The sequence below is a fragment of the Pelophylax lessonae genome (assembly GCF_965119305.1).
Source record: "Pelophylax lessonae genome assembly, chromosome: 1".
In the NCBI taxonomy this organism is placed as follows: Eukaryota; Metazoa; Chordata; class Amphibia; order Anura; family Ranidae; genus Pelophylax; species Pelophylax lessonae.
The window spans coordinates 23,269,349-23,286,085 of NC_138768.1; the positions used below are offsets into that span (position 1 = coordinate 23,269,349).

Below are 16,737 nucleotides of genomic sequence, written 5' to 3' on the forward strand. Positions count from 1 at the left end.
CTGGACCTAGACATACCAGCACTGCAGTAAGACTTGGTGACGTGGCGAGTCCCCTAAGTGCAGTTGAAGCTGGTGCGGTGGCTAGCATGAGTAGTGGCCTGCAGCCACCGCATATTCAAAGACAGGCCCGTAGAGCCCATAGTGCCCTCCCTGAAGCGCTGGCATATCCTAATTGGCAGCCCACTGAAACTACAGCGCCCGTACTTCCCCCATTCACTGCCCAACCCGGAATTCAAGTGGATACAGCTGGTTTTAATCCCCTTAATTTTTTTTTTAGCTGTTTTTCACTGAAGATCTTTACAGATCTATTGTGGATCAAAGTAATTTGTATGCTAGTCAATTTATTGCCGCCAATCCAAATTTGCCCCTTGCCAGAGAATTCGGCTGGAAACCTAGAACGGTTTTCGAATACGGTTTCCGAATTTAAGACCTTTCTGGGCCTATCCTTCAACATGGCCATTACAAAAACGAGTGAATTGCGGTTATATTGGTCCACTGACCCAATTCACCTAATGCCCATGTTTTCTGCTGCTATGTCCAGGGCTCGATACGAACAAATATTTTGGTTCATGCATTTCAACAACAATGAACTCTGTTGTCCTCAGGGAGACCCTGAATATGACCGGCTCCACAAAATTCAGCCCCTCATAGACCACTTCAATCAGCGGTTTGCAGCCTTGTTTATCCCGGAACAAGATGTCTGCGTTGACGAGTCCCTGATAAAGTTTACTTGCCGCCTTGCTATCAAACAGTATCTCCCCAGCAAGCGTGCCAGATACGGGGTCAAGCTGTATAAGCTGTGTAACAGGGCCACAGGCTATACAGTTAGTTTCCATGTCTACGAGGGAAAAGATAGCACTGTGGAGCCCCCCAACTGCCCAGACTACATAGGGAGCAGCGGCAAGAGAGTTTGGGACTTGGTGTCACCCTTATTCAGAAAGGGGTACCACTTGTACGTGGACAATTTTTATTCGAGCGTGCCACTTTTTAGACACCTCTTTCAATTACAAATTGGCGCATGTGGCACTGTGCGATATAATCGCCGGGGCTTCCCCCAATGGCTAGTAAGTGCCCCACTGAGTCCGGGGGAGAGAGCCTGCTTGAGGTGCGATGAATTGCTTGCAGTGAAGTGGAGGGACAAACGGAACGTTTCTGTTATGTCCTCCATCTCCATTCACCCAGACACGGCAGTCCAAATTACTATGGTCACTGATGTTGTTATTGAGAAGCCCCTCTGTGTCCACGACTATAACCGTAAAATGGGAGGGGTGGACTTCAACGACCAGATGATGGGACCGTACTTAATTGCCCGTAAGGCCAGACGCTGGTACAAAAAAGTGTCTGTATACCTATTTCAATTGGCTATTTACAACGATTTTGTCTTATACAAAGCATCTGCTGGAACATTATCCTTCCTACACTACCAGGAAGAGATAATCAGAGCCCTTCTGTTTCCAGCAGGTGCTCCTACCCAACTTCCCCAACCAGATGCAGTGAGCCGGCTGTATGAGAGGCATTTTCCGGAATTTCCTCCCGAGTACCTAATACCCAAAGATACCCCCAAAAAAGATGCCATGTCTGCAGCAAGTGTGGATTTAGGCGTGACACCCGTAATTATTGTCCTGTCCTGACCGACCTGGTCTTTGCCACGGTGACTGTTTCCGTCGCTAACACACACTGGTGGAGTATTAGTGTAGGGTACAGCACGGCACAGTTTAGGGCACAATTACACAGGGTCTCAAAAGATGTTCGATGGCTATCGTCATTTTGAGAGACCCTAACCTGGAACCTGGAACTTTAACGTTGAAGAAAAAAAAAGTGTAAAATAAAAAATACAAAAAAAAAACACCATAAAATCATAAAATAAAAATTACAAAAAAACATAGAATAAAAAAGCCAAAAATAGTTGTCATCTGAGTTATTTTTCTGTTCTTACGCTGCTCTTGTACTTATACTCTTTTTACTTTTACTGTTTTTCATTGGTACTTTTCAGGTACCAATGTAATGTTTTATATTTACTGTTCACTTTGCCTTGCAAGTACTCATCGGCTGCCACACTGATTTTATATATTCTGACACAAACAGCGTTTGCGCTCACCATATATGGATACCTCCTGATGGCAGCAGCTGTGGTAGGTGATTTCACCACTGCAGTTAAAATACCTTTAGGTATACGTGGAATTTTGTCATGTATACCCGCCATTAACCTGCCTAGCGGTATCCCCGAGAGTGACTCGGGTGGATTTTCCATGCTGCTATCGGTATCCCCGAGTCACGCTTGAGGTGGATGTGCAGAGCGCCCAGCGGTGTCTCTTACCTTCTCCTGGCGATCCAGCGATGATCTCCCATTGCTGTGATCGCCAGCCATCTGAGATCCCCGCCGCTCGTCCGTCCTCCGTCGGTATGATGACTTCCTAGTTCCGTTCCCTGCAGCAGCAATGCTGCATGGGAGCGGAACTAGGGAGGGAAATTCAAACGTTGAACGTTGCACAAAACACAAACACATAACATTTATATTATATGTATGTATGTATGTATGTATATATGTATGTATATATGTGTGTATATATATATATATATATATATATATAACGCATGAATTATAAATCTAATCAATAATATAATTGTATTATATAATATATATATTTATATATATATATATATATATATATATATATATATATATATATATATATATATATATATATATATATATATGTATTATTGATTAGATTATAATTCATGCGCTTGTGTTTCAAAATTATTATATCTGGGATGTCTACTAGACTCTTGTTTTGGTCAGGTTTAAGTCAGTAATTACTAAGAATTGTAGGCCTATAATACATAACGCCAAATTTCCATGCAAAAAATTGTACCGCTTTTGGTACAGAATTCCTGACATAATCATACCGCCAGGGAGGTTAAGAAGTGGGTTTGGATGTTTGGGCGGTTAATTGTGCATATACTACACAACTTTCCTGCGGAGATTTCTGTTAGGTACTCTTTTTTTCATTCAGCCAAGAGGCTGCATGAAAAAAAAAAACCTACACTATATGCCAAACAAGGACCAGCAATGTACTGGTACGTTGCTGGACTTTGAGTGGTTATACCAGGATGATGCCTGCAGATTTAAGCATCATCTTGGTATTGTTTTTTACAGCCAGCAGTAGGCTTACATGTAAAAGCAATACTAGCGGATAATTGGCCGCTAGATTGCTTTTACTAGAAGTGGGAAGGGACCCCCCCCCCTCTCCCCCCTCTCCCGCCGCCTTCCGCGGTTTTGATATCCACACAGCTATTGCTGACACCTTTCTAATCACCATGGAATTAGTCAGGGAAAATGTTGGCCATCCAAGAACAAGATGGTAGAATGGGGTTAGGTTTTGTCAGGAGATGGGCTTTATGGGTTTAACTAATATTTTTCTTGTAAAAATTGTGAATCATCTTCCCCAGTGTAACTCACCTTGTCTCCTTTCCATGATATTCGCTCTGATTGTAGTGTAAGTTGCTGGCCCTCTGAAAGGGACCCATCAAAGTGGCCCACATGCATCCAATCAGTTGAATTTCTACTTCTAATTCTTGATATCCAATTTACAATTACCAGTATGCTGGGCAGTTCTCCTTTATCATTAAAAATCATGACCCTGCCATTTGGATCCTTGTACTGGACTTTCTTTACATAGCGGGACAGCTTAAAAAATGACAGAAATGAATTTAGGTAACAAACATATAGAACATGTAATAATTTATTTATTATAGATTGTTTATCTAGTTATATCTGATTTAGAGAATGTCATTGAGATGTGATGACCTGTTTGCTGAGCACTTATAATCAGATACATTTTATTGGGACTATTAATAAGTAATTTGTTTTGTGAATGCGATCGTTCCAGAGATAAATCAATAATTCTCCCCCTTTACAATACACTGGCTCAGCCTCATCTTGAATATAAAGTTCAGTTTTGGTCACCAATCCTCAGGAAAGATGTCAGTGAATTAGAAAGAGTTCAGCAAAGGGCAACAAAATTAAAAGGAGAACACAGGATCTCAGCTATGAGGGCTGATAGAATAGAGTTATTCACTGCGGAGAAGAGTCACTTAAGAGAAGACATGTTTAGAATGTACAAATATATTGAAGATGACTTCAGTAACTGCGACAAACTGTTTTCTGTAAAGTCCCTGAAGAGGACATGTGGCCATGATTTGAGGTTAGAAAAAAAAAGGCTTAACCTTAGATTGTAGAAAGGGTTCTTTACTGTTAGAGCAGTAAAAATGTGGGACTTCCTTCCTTAGGAAGTGGTACAAGCTGAGAGTGCTGATAACTTCAAAAAACGTTTAGATGTCTTCCTCAGGAAGCAGAATATATGGGGCTATGGGAACTTTTAGAGAATAATAATCACACATGCATAAACACACACACACACACACACACACACACACACACAGGTTGAAATGGAAGGACCTGTGTCTTTTTTAACCTTTTAACCACTTGACAGAATATTTTTCCCCATTCATGACCAGGGCATTTTTTACTATTTTGCATTTTGCTAGTTTAACTGGCAATTGTGTAATCATGCAACACTATGCAAATAAAATTGATGTCATTTTTTCACACAAATAAAGCTTTCCTTTGGTGGTATTTAAACACCACTGGGTTTTTATTTTTTATTATTGATGTAGCATCCTCCTAGGTGCTTATCAGGGGAGCCTGATCAGTAGTTCTGCCTGTTACATGTGTCCATGTGTGATTCACTTGGTCTGAGGGAGTGTCCCCACTGTATCCAATAGGGGAGCCTGTTGGACAGTGGCGGAAACCCAGCCAGTGACACACAGGCTTTTGTGGCTGTCCCAGTGGGAGGGCACAACAGTGGTGCATCCTGGGATTGGACATAAAAGCCAGGGGCACATGTGACAGGAGGTCTTTGGGCGGAAAGCCAAGTCCCAGGAGGATGATGATGGCTGTCTCTCCTCCTGTCAGTGTGGAAAGTGATCACAGGCAGTCGGTCTAGTGGACCAGAAGTGTGGTGCTGGGCTGTGTGGTCCAAACAAAGGAAACTGACGGTGGAGCAAGTGGCAGAGCAACCTGAGGAAAAACAGTGTCGGTGAATACAAGGGAGCTTGCCAGGGGTCTGCCCAGGAAGGGGACCACTGCAGGGAGAGTTAGTGGACAGGATCCAGCACACACAGCAAGTAAGAAAGGGGGTGCCAAGTTAGACCCCGAAGAGTAACTTAAAATATAGCTCACGCCAAAATGCATTCTGTTACATGTCTTTTGTAAAAAATCCCAATGAGTGTAAATTGGTATATATACTGGAATTATTTTTACACTACAGTAGTAATGGCAGTGATCAGTGACTTATAGTGGGACTGTGATAGTGTGGTGGGCAACTTGACACTAAGGGGTTTTATTACTAAAACTGGAAAGTGCAAAACTGATTGCAGCTCTGCATAAAAATTAATCAGTCTTTTTTTTCAAAGCTTAATTGAACAATCTGAACTTAGAAGCTGATTGACTGCCATGCACAGCTGCATTGGATTTTGCACTCTCCAGTTTTAGTAATAAAACCCCTAACTGACACTGGGTGAGAACTGAAAAACAGACACTGACATCACCAGTGACACTAATACAGTGATCAGTGCCAATACTATACACTGTCACTGGCTGGGAAGGGGTTAACATCTAGAAGCAATAAAGGTGTTAACTGTGTGCCTAACAGGTGTAATGTGTGCAATATGCGCTGCTTTTACTAAGAAATGTGGCTGATTTTAAACACAGCCACATTGCTGCTCCATGTACAGAGCCCTCTGTTGTTAGTAAACACAGAGCTCTGTACCGTGATTTGCTAAGGCCATCAGCAGGTCCCAGCAATGAATCATGGGCTGGGACCTGCTGACCACCCAATCACAGCACAGACAGGGCAGTGTGCATGCGTGTGCCCTCCACCCAGAAATGTAAAATCATGTACATATACATGATTTAGCGCAGAGCGGCCACCCCGGAACTGTACATCTACATAGGGCAGTCCACTAGTGGTTAACCACTTTACCCCCGCTCACTTTGCTGCTACTGCAGCAAAGTGGCTCGTTCCCGTCCAGCGACGTAGACCTACGTCGCTGGACTCCGACCCTTGTGGGCGGCGCGCGCGCGCAGCCAGAGGCTCGCTCCCGCTGTTTTCAGTCACAGCGGGAGTTGGGCCAGGGGAGGAGCGGCGGCGATCGCCGCTGCTCTTACCCGATCATCGGGGATTGAGTCTGGAGATCCACCCGCTGTGTGTAAATACAGAGGGCGGATCTCTGAAGTGACTGGCAGGGTCAGATTGCAGGGTTCAGCATAGCTGAACCCTGGATCTGTCCTTGTGTCACTCGGTCACCTCCCCCCACACACGTCAGTAAGCACCAGGCATACATTAACCCCTCCCTCTCCAAAAAAATTAACCCCTTCCCTGCCAGTGTCATTTTTACAGTAACAGTGCATATGTATAGCACTGATTACTGCAGTAATGTCACTGGTACCCCCAAAAGTGTCAAAAATGTCAGTAAAGGGTCCGATCTGTCCGCCACAATTTTTGGGGGGGAATTTCATATAAAAAATGTGAAAAATATTGTTATTTTTTCAAAATAAACGCTCTTTTTTTGTTTATAGCGCAAAAAGTAAAAATCGCACAGGTGATCAAATGCCACCAAAAGAAAGCTCTGTTTGTGGGAAAAAAAGGACGTAAATTTTGTTTGGGTACGGCGTCGCACGTCCGTGCAATTGTCAGTTAAAGTCGCACAGCACAGAATCGCAAAAAGTGGCCTGGACGGAAGACAGCAAAATCCTCCGGTGGTAAAGTGGTTAAACTATGTAAACTATGAATGTGTTAACACTTGTGCAAGCGTAATGAATGATTCCATAATGTTTGTAAAATGTGTGAAAGGACAAACAAATGGGTGTTCCATAAACTTTACCTAAAACCCTGAAATTAGTCTCGAATAACGCACAGGGATTGGACATTAGGCATGGCCTTGCGGTTCGCCCGGCGGTCAGTTCGCGGCAAATTTTGCTTGTTCGCTACCCACCGATTTTGCGAACACATGCGTTGTTCGCAGCAGTCATATTAGTTTACATTGGGGAAAACTTTGACCCATGACACACAGCCGTCAGGTGGAATGGGACAGCCAATTGAAACATTTCAGCACATGGACATGCTCCCTACCCTATAAATAGACCAGAGCTGGCAGCCATTTCACATTCTGCTTTTTGTCAGCATAGGGAGAGGTTGGCTGTGCGCATCAGGGACAGATTGCCAGACACAAATAGCTCTGTTAAGATCCACAAAAGTCCTTTTGAGGGCTGGTATTTGGTATAGGTCTACTACATTTTCTTTTTAGTTTAGGGAGAGGTATGCTGTGTTCATCAGGGACAGATCGAGATCGGCAGTGACACACATCACTCTGTTAAGATCCACAAAAGTCCTTTTAAGGACTGGTATTTGGTATAGGTCTACTACAGTCTCATTTCAGTTTAGGGACAGGTATGCAGTGTTCATCAGGGACAGATCGGTAGTGACACAAATCGCTCTGTTAATGTCCACAAAAATCATGTTAAGGACTGCTATATATTTGGTATAGGTGTGCAGTTTTTCAGTTTAGGGTCAGGTATCCAGTGTGCTCAAGGGACAGAGATTAGCAGTGACACAAATCGCTCTGTTAATGTCCACAAAAGTAATTTCAAGGGCAGCAATTTATTTGGTATAGGTGTGCAGTGCACTATATAGGGGTGCAATCCACGGTATAATATACTTTGTAATATAGAAAGCATATTATAGTGGATTTGTATTGTGACTGGTGTGGTGACTGAGCGTTGCTGCAGCAATTCTACAAACAGTGACAAAAGCACTTTTAATGTATTATAACTAGAGTTGAGCGGACACCTGGATGTCCGTGTTCGGCGGGTTCGGCCGAACTTGAAAAAATAGTCCGGGTCCGTGTCCCAGACTTTTTCCGAACTTTACCTGGACACAGAACACCATTGAAGTCAATGGGGACCCGAACTTTCAGGCACTAAAATGGCTCTAAAACACCAATGGAAAGGGCTAGAGTGCTGCAAATGGCAGCAAAACGTAGTTATGAGCATGGCAAGTGCTCTGCAAACAAATGTGGATAGGGAAATAACTTAAAACAACAAAAAAACCAGAAAAATCAAAAAATGTTCTTCATCTGTGAAGGACGAGGCCCATATGGAGTAGGAGGGGGGTTGAGGTGGTGGTGGATGTGGCGGTGTAGGTGGAAGCGGCGGTGGAGGAGGACGAGGTAGCCAACACTGCTTTTTTTCAGTCATTTTAAATGAGGGTACACCCCAAAAGAGTGAGAAAGATCAAAAATATAACAATGGCTGGGTAAGGTCGGTATCCATCTCTATTCTGCACAAGGTTCAGAAAAGTCCTGTGGGATCCATGCCTGGTTCATTTTAATGAACGTGAGCTTGTCCACATTGTCTCTGGACAGGAGGCTGCGCTTGTCTGTGATAACGCCCCGAGCCTTGCTAAATACACGTTCAGATAATACACTGGCTGCAGGGCACGCAAGTACCTCCAAGGCGTAAAGGGCAAGCTCAGGCCATGTGCCCAATTTGGAGACCCAGAAGTTGAAGGGGGCAGACCCGTCATTCACTACATGTAGGCGTGTGCACACATACTGCTCCACCATGTTGGTGAAATGCTGCCTCCTGCTAAGACGTTCCATATGAGCTGCTGGTGCTGCTGTTTGTTGTGGCGTGCTGACAAAGCTTTTCCACATTTCGGCCATGCTAACCCTGCCTTCTGAGGTGCTGGCGGTGCTCTAGTTGCGTTGGCAACCTCTTCCTCCTCCTCTGCCTTGGCCTTGTGCTTCCACTGTGGCCCCGCTGTCAGGTGGGAATGCCAGCAGCATCGCGTCTACCAGCGTGCGCTTGTACTCGCGCATCTTCCAATCGCGCTCCAGTGAGTGAATTAAGGACGGTACGTTGTCCTTGTAACGGGGATCCAGCAGCGTGGCCACCCAGTAATCAGCACAAGTTAGAATATGGGAAACTCGGCGGTCGTTGTGGAGACACTGCAGCATGTAATCGCTCATGTGTGCCAGGCTGCCCAGAGGCAACGAAAGGCTGTCCTCTGTGGGAGGTGTATCGTCTGTGTCCTCTGTATCCCCCCAGCCACGCTCTAGTGATGGCCATGAGCTGGCCTGGGTGCCACCCTGCTGTGAACATGGTTCCATCTCCTCCTCCTCATCCTCCAGAACTGTGCCCCTGCGGGACAATTGTGTCCCTGGCGTTTGTGGGTGCAGGAACCCACCCTCGGAGCCCCTTGCGAATGACTGCCCTGAAAGCTTTGGAAATGTTACCTCTTCATCCTCCTCCTCATACTGTGTCACATCCTCTTCCATCATTGCCCGAATCGTTTTTTGAAGGAGGCATAGAAGTGGGATAGTTAAGCTGACAACGGCGTCATCGGCACTGGCCATGTTGGTGGAGTACTCAAAACAGCGCAACAAGGCACACAGGTCTCGCATGGAGGCCCAGTTATTGGTGGTGAAGTAGTGCTGTTCCGCAGAGTGACTCACGCGTGCGTGCTGCAGCTGAAACTCCACTATGGCCTGCTGCTGCTCGCACAGTCTTTCCAGCATGTGCAAGGTGGAGTTCCACCTTGTGGGCACGTCACATATGAGGCGGTGAGCGGGAAGGCCGAAGTTACGCTGCAGCGCTGACAGGCGAGCAGCAGCAGGGTGAGAACGCCGAAAGTGCGCACAGACGGCCCGCACTTTCTGCAGCAGCTCTGACACATCGGGGTAATTTTTAAGGAACCCCTGCACCACCAAATTCAGCACATGCGCCAGGCAAGGTATGTGCGTCAAACCGGCTAGGCCCAGAGCTGCTATGGGATTTTGTCCGTTATCGCACACCACCAGGCCGGGCTTGAGCAGCAACCACTCATTTGTCTGCTGTTCCATGCTCCTCCACAACTCCTGCGCGGTGTGTGGTTTTTCCCCCAAACAGGCAAGTTTTAAAACTGCCTGCTGTCGTTTACCCCTGGCTGTGCTGAAGTTGGTGGTGAAGGTGTTACGCTGACCGGATGAGGAGGCGGTAGAGGATGAGGAAGCGGAGTAGGAGGAGTTAGGAATAGGAGGCAAACTGAAGTGCCCTGCAATCCTCGGTGGTGGAAGCACATGCGCCAAATTGCTATCCGCCTCAGGCCCATCCGCCACTGCATTTACCCAGTGTGCCGTTAGGGAGATATAACGCCCCTGACCGTGCTTACTGGTCCACGTATCAGTAGTTAGGTGGACCTTGGCACAGATGGCGTTGCGCAGTGCACACCTGATTTTTTCCCCCACTTGATTGTGCAGGGAAGGGATGGCTTGCCTGGAAAAGTAGTGGCGGCTGGGCACGACGTCTTGTGGGACAGCCACCGACATAAGTCTTTTAAAACTGTGCGTCTCCACCAGACGGAATGACAGCATTTCAAAGGCCAAGAATTTTGAAATGCTGGCATTCAGGGCCAGGGATCACGGGTGGGTAAGGGGGTACTTCCTCTTCCTCTGAAGTGTTTGGGAGATGGAAAGCTGAACGCTTCCACGGGACATTGTGGAGATGGTTGGTGACCCAGGTGGTGGTGTTGCTGACAGATCATCTGTTTGCGGGGTGGCAGGTGCCGGTATCACTACAGAGGTGGATGGAGAGGCCGAGACTGCAGCAGAAGAGGAAGCAGGAGGAGCCAGAGACCTTTCTTGGTTTTGAAGGTGTCTACTCCACTACAGTTCATGCTTTGCACTTAGATGCCTGATCATGCAGGTTGTGCTCAGGTTGAGAAGGTTTATGCCTCGCTCCAGGCTCTGATTGCACAGGGTGCAAACCACTCGTGTCCTGTCATCAGCACATTTTCTGAAGAACTTCCACGCTAGAGAACTCCTTTGAGCTGGCTTTGGTGCGCTCGGTCCCTTGCTGCGTTGGGCAGTAGCAGGCGTAGTGTCTAGGGCACGGCCGTTCCGCTTCTGCTCCCTGCTCCTTCTTCTGCTGTGCTGGTGGCTCTGTGCGACCACCGCCTCTTCCTCCAAACTACTCAGGTCATCTGCATGACCTTCATTCCATGTGTGGTCGAGGACCTCATCGTCCTCCACATCATCTTCCACCCAGTCTTCACCCCTGCCCTCCTTGTCGGTCTCCACAATTCTGAGTGCCGCAGCAGTTGGCACCTGCGTTTCGTCATCATCGGAGATGTGCTGCGATGGTCCTTCCATGTACTCATCTTGAGAAATAAGTGGTTGGGCATCGCTGCACTCAATCTCTTCCACTTCTGGGGCAGGGCTAGGTGGATGGCCCTGGGAAACCCTGCTGACAGAGTAATCAAAAAGAAGAAGAGACTGCTGCATGACTTGGGGCTCAGACTGCTTGCCTGATTTGTAAGGGGGTGAGGTGAAAGACGGTTGGACATTGGCTGCAGGTGCCAACTCTGACCTTTCTGCAGTAGACTGGGTGGGAGACAATGTGAAGGAACTGGAGGCACTTTCAGAAACCCAATCTACTATCGCCTGTACTTCTTCTGGCCTCATCACTTCTAGAGGCGCATTATGCCCTACCAAATACTGCTGCAGGTTCTGTCGCCTACTCACACTTGAGGAAGGTGTTTCACTTGTGCGTGTAGCTGGCACAGATCGACCACGTCCTCTCCTTGCAACAGGAGCTCTACCAGCAGCACCACGACCCAGGCCACGGCCCCTATTTGACGGTCTCCTCATATTTCTGTAATTTATGATCTTGCCCTAGAAAGGTGTTTATTGAATAGCGGAACAAAACAACAACAGTATCGCACGGGTGTATCTCACAATCAAATATGCAAAGTATGACTCAAATTTAATTTTTTTCACCCCAAAAGGGTGTATATTGAATAGCGGAATAGAAAAAAAGATATAAAACGGTGTATCTCACACGTACAAACACAGACTAGGCCCCGATTACAATTTTTTGTACCCTAAAGGCAGGATGAGGATGAGGAAGAGGAGTAGGAGGAGTTGGGAACAGGAGGCAAACTGAAGCGTCCTGCAATCCTCGGCGGTGAAAGGAGATGCGCCAAACAAATTTAAAAAGGTGTATCTCACATGTACCGATACAGACTATGCCGTAATTTAATTTTTTACACTCATAAAGGGTGTATATTGAATAGCTGAATAGAAAAAATTTTATAAAACGGTGTATCTCACACGTACAAACCCAGACTAGGCCCGGTTACAATTTTTTGTACCCTAAAGGCAGGATGAGGATGAGGAGTAGGAGAAGTTCGGAACAGGAGGCAAACTGAAGCACCCTGCAATCCTCGGCGGTGGAAGATGCACCCCAAAAGATTGGAAGGTGTATCTCACACGTACCGATACAGACTATGCCGCAATTTAATTCTTTTTACCCCAAAGGGTGTAGATTGAATAGCGGAATAGAAAAAAATGTATAAAACGGTGTATCTCACACGTACAAACACAGACTAGGCCCCGATTACAATTTTTTGTACCCTAAAGGCAGGATGAGGATGAGGAGTAGGAGGAGTTTGGAACAGGAGGCAAACTGAAGCACCCTGCAATCCTCGGCGGTGGAAGATGCACCCCAAAAGATTGGAAGGTGTATCTCACACGTACCGATACTGACTATGCCGCAATTTAATTATTTTTACCCCAAGGGTGTAGATTGAATAGCGGAATAGAAAATATGATATCAAAAGGTGTATCTATCTCACACATACAAACCCAGACTAGGCCCCGATTACTATTTTTTTGTACCCCAAAGGCAGGATGAGGAGTAGGAGGAGTTCGGAACAGGCAGGAGGCAAACTGAAACACCCTGCAATCCTCGGCGGTGTAAGATGAGCCCCAAAAATTGGAAAGGTGTATCTCACACGTAACAAAACTGACTATGCCGCAATTTAATTCTTTTTACCCCAAAGGGTGTAGATTGAGTAGCGGAATAGAAAATATGATATAAAATTGGTGATTTTTCAATAGCACATGTGAACACAGCAGTGTCTTATGTCAGTCAGCTCTGCTGCAGGCTATGAAGGGAAAAAAAAAAGAAAATTCCCCTTTAAGTTTGTAATTTTTAAATAGATTAGTACAGACTATGCCACAATTTAATTTTTTTTAACCCAAAAGGGTGTATATTGAATAGTGGAATAGAAAAAAATGTATAAAATTTAAAATCACCCAATAGCACATGTGAACACAGCAGTGTCTTATCACAGTCAGCACTGAAGCAAAAACGCTGCACACAACTGACTGATAAAAATAGATTTTTTTCTCCCTCCTCCTCCTCCTCAGCGGGCTTAACTGAGGGCAAAACTATTGTGTTCACTACATTAACCCCCACACAGCAAAATCGATGTAGAACACTGACCCTGCCTATTCTCCAGCCTCGCCCTAAAATGCCATAATAACTCGCCCTGTCTGCACTCCGACCTGTCCCTGCATTCTTTTCGGACACAATACAATTTTTCACTGTCTGTCCCTAATCAGCAGTCAGCACGTATGATGTGTGCTCTCTCCCTAATACTACAGCAGAATGACGCAGCACGCTGGGTCTCGAACTTATAAAAACATGGTCACATGCTTCAGATGGCCAATCACAGCTACTAATACATTAGTAGGCATGGCTGGGATGGCTTAAGGCACACCAGTTAAACGCTTGTTGATTGGCTGTTGAAAGCCCGCCATTAAAAGCGCGCCATTACATACAAAACAGGAAGTAAAATGACCGAACACGGATTTTAAACCCGAACATACAGTAAAGTTTTCGGGTCCGTGTTCGGGTAACAAAAATCCAATTATTCGGTACGAACACGAATAATACAGTCCGTGTTCGCTCAACACTAATTATAACTAGTGTGTGATAGACCAGTGGCCCCCCAATACCACATATTGAAGTGGGTTGTTATCTGAGTATACTTTTTCAAGTGTATTTGTGTCCTGCAACAAAATTGCCTCTCTTGCTGTGTTAACTCTGCTACACACAGTGCCAAACTCACTGGCCAATTTTTTGAACAACTGGTGTGATAGACCAGTGGCCCCCCAATACCACATATTAAAGTGGGGTGTTAGTTAACAGTATATTTTTCTAAGAGTGTATTTTAGTCCCGCAAAAATGTGTCCTCTTTTGCTGTGTTAACTGTGCTACACACAGTGACAATAGTTACTGGCCAATTATTTGTAGAACTGGTGTGATAAACCAGTGGCCCCCCAATACCACAGATTGAAGCGGGGTGTTATATACCTTTTTCCAGATATACTGCGATTCTCTAGAGACTTTTGTCACAGGGTAATTTAAAAACATGACAGGCAGAGGAAGCCGCAGACACTTACACAGGGGTGGTAGGGGTAGGGCAGGAGCAGTAGGCTGGAGCCAAAGTGTGAAGTTTCAGAAGGTGCGTTTGATTACGTCAAAGGATGCACCAGACTTGGTTGAGTGGCTCACTCAGCCTTCCTCTTCTGCACCCTCCTCATCCTCTCTATCTGCACCTTCTTCACTCTCTGCTGTGTGCACCCCCAAAGACACCACCACAAACACCCCCACCACCACCACATGCCCTCCACTTGAGTCACTGGAATTATTTTCCGGTCCATCACAAGACATTTGTGATGCAAAGCCATTCTTGGCATCGGATCAGGAAGAGGAGGTAGCAACAGCCGCCGCTCAGCAGTCTGACGACAGTACCCTGATCAACCCAAGGAGGTTGGTCCCCGCTATTGCTGCCTACTCCGAGATCACGAATGTTAGTGGTGGGGAAGGTGACGTGGATGATGACGTGTCTATGGATGTCACGTGGATGGCCACAAGAGAGGAAGAGGGGGTAAGTTCAGAGGGAGAGATGGACCGGCAGATAGGGAGGAGAGGAAGGCAGAACTTGCATTGCACAAGAGTTAAAAAGCAGACTGCAAATGTATCAAGAGCGAGCCATCAACCATGTACAGTCACATCTGGCACTCCCAGGACACCGGCACATGGCTCCGCAGTGTGGGCTTTTTTCAACGTGTCTGTTGCTGACAACAGTGTTGCCATCCACAGCCTTTGCAGTAAACGCATAAGTTGCAGTAAGCCCAACACTCACCTAGGGACAAGCGCCTTAAGAAGGCACCTTAACTCCCATCACCGAGCCCAGTGGGAGAAACACCGTCAGAACCCACAAAGCCACACTCCAGGCTCTCACTGTCCAGCCTCCTTTCCTTCTCCTTCTCCTCTCTCCTCACAATTGTCCTCCACTCCACCTTCCATCATGCCGTCATCACTCTGTTCTGGAAAAAGGCAGGATTCTTTAGCCCAAATGTTGGAGGGGAAATAAATGATGATGCCGGATAACCCTCTTGTCCAACGTTTGACTGCTGGCTTGTCGGAACTGTTAGCCTGCCAACTACTGCCATATCATCTGGTGGACTCGGAGGCCTTTAGTAAATTTGTGGCCATTGGAACACCACAATGGAAGGTCCCAGGCAGGAAATATTTCTCGCAGAAGGGCATTCCAGAGCTGTATGGCCATGTTCAGCGGCAAGTGAATATATCTCTGGCACACAGTGTTGGTGCCAAGATACATCTGACTACAGACACATGGTCTAGCAAACACAGGCAGGGAAGGTATATGACTTTTACTGCCCACTGGGTGAACCTTATGATGGCCGTCAAGCATGTAACCCGTGGCACCCGTGTAGATTTGGTTGTACCGCCACGGATTGCATACATGCCTGCCTCTTCTCCTCCTCCTCCTCCTCCATCCTCCCTCTCCTCCTTGGCTGTTACCGTCTCTTCCGCTGCGCCGCCCAAGATCCCCAGAACCTATTCCACATGCCAGATGAGACGTTGCCATGCTGTGCTGTGTCTGTTGTGCCTGGAAGCCAAGAGACACACTGGTCCTGCACTCCTTTCAGCTTTGCGTTCACAGGCAGATCAGTGGCTGACACCACTCAATTTGACAGTTGGTAAAGTGGTGTGCCACAACGGTGCCAATCTTCTTTAACCCCCCCGAAACAGGGTAAAATAAAACACGTGCCATGCATGGCACACGTCCTGAACTTGGTCGCGCAGCGATTCGTTGCCAAATACCCTAGGGTCCAGGACGTCTTGCGGCAGGCCAGGAAAATCTCGGGCCATTTCAGAAGATCTTACACAGCCATGGCTTGCCTTGCTGACATTCAGCGGTGACACAACCTGCCCGTCAGGCGTCTTATTTATGACTGTCAAACACGATGGAACTCAACGTTGCACATGCTTGATAGGCTGCTCCAGCAGAAATGTGCAGTTAACAACTACCTGTATGAACTCTGCGGAAGGACAGGTTCTGGGGAGCCTGGGTTTTTTTCACCTCGCCAGTGGCTGCTCATGCGCGACGCATGCAGACTTCTGCGGCCATTCGTTGAGATCCCCAAACTGGTCAGTCATGGCCAGGGCGCCATCAGTGACATCGTACCTTACGCCTTCTTTCTGGAGCGTGCATTGTGTCGTGTCATTGATCAAGCCATCGAGGAGCAGGAGCAGGAAGATGAGGAAGTCACAATGTTAGATGAATTTCCAGTGGGTGCTACTCCATCTGAGACAAGTCAACAATAGGAGTCTAAAGAGGAGTCAGAGGAGAATGGTGCCGGGGGGGGGGGCATGAGGATGAGCAAGAAGAGCATGCTTTAAACCTTTATGGGATCCCTGGTGTTATCCTTGGATGGGGGGAGGAGAGCGAAGACGACATTATCCTGGATGATGAG

At 46.6% G+C, this 16,737-nt stretch overlaps 2 protein-coding genes across 2 annotated transcripts in view; both read right to left on the reverse strand.

Annotated features, from left to right (window-relative positions):
* LOC309569127 (vomeronasal type-2 receptor 26-like) overlaps window positions 1–3,640 on the reverse strand; it is a gene marked incomplete at both ends in the record, with an annotated part of 132,979 nt that extends 129,339 nt beyond the window's left edge. The window contains one exon of the mRNA XM_082274889.1: window positions 3,464–3,640. Coding sequence (XP_082131015.1) covers window positions 3,464–3,640 — 177 coding nt within the window. The remainder of the gene's footprint in view (window positions 1–3,463) is intronic.
* LOC309564496 (vomeronasal type-2 receptor 26-like) overlaps window positions 1–16,737 on the reverse strand; it is a gene marked incomplete at both ends in the record, with an annotated part of 419,164 nt that overhangs the window by 319,979 nt on the left and 82,448 nt on the right. The window lies entirely within an intron of this gene.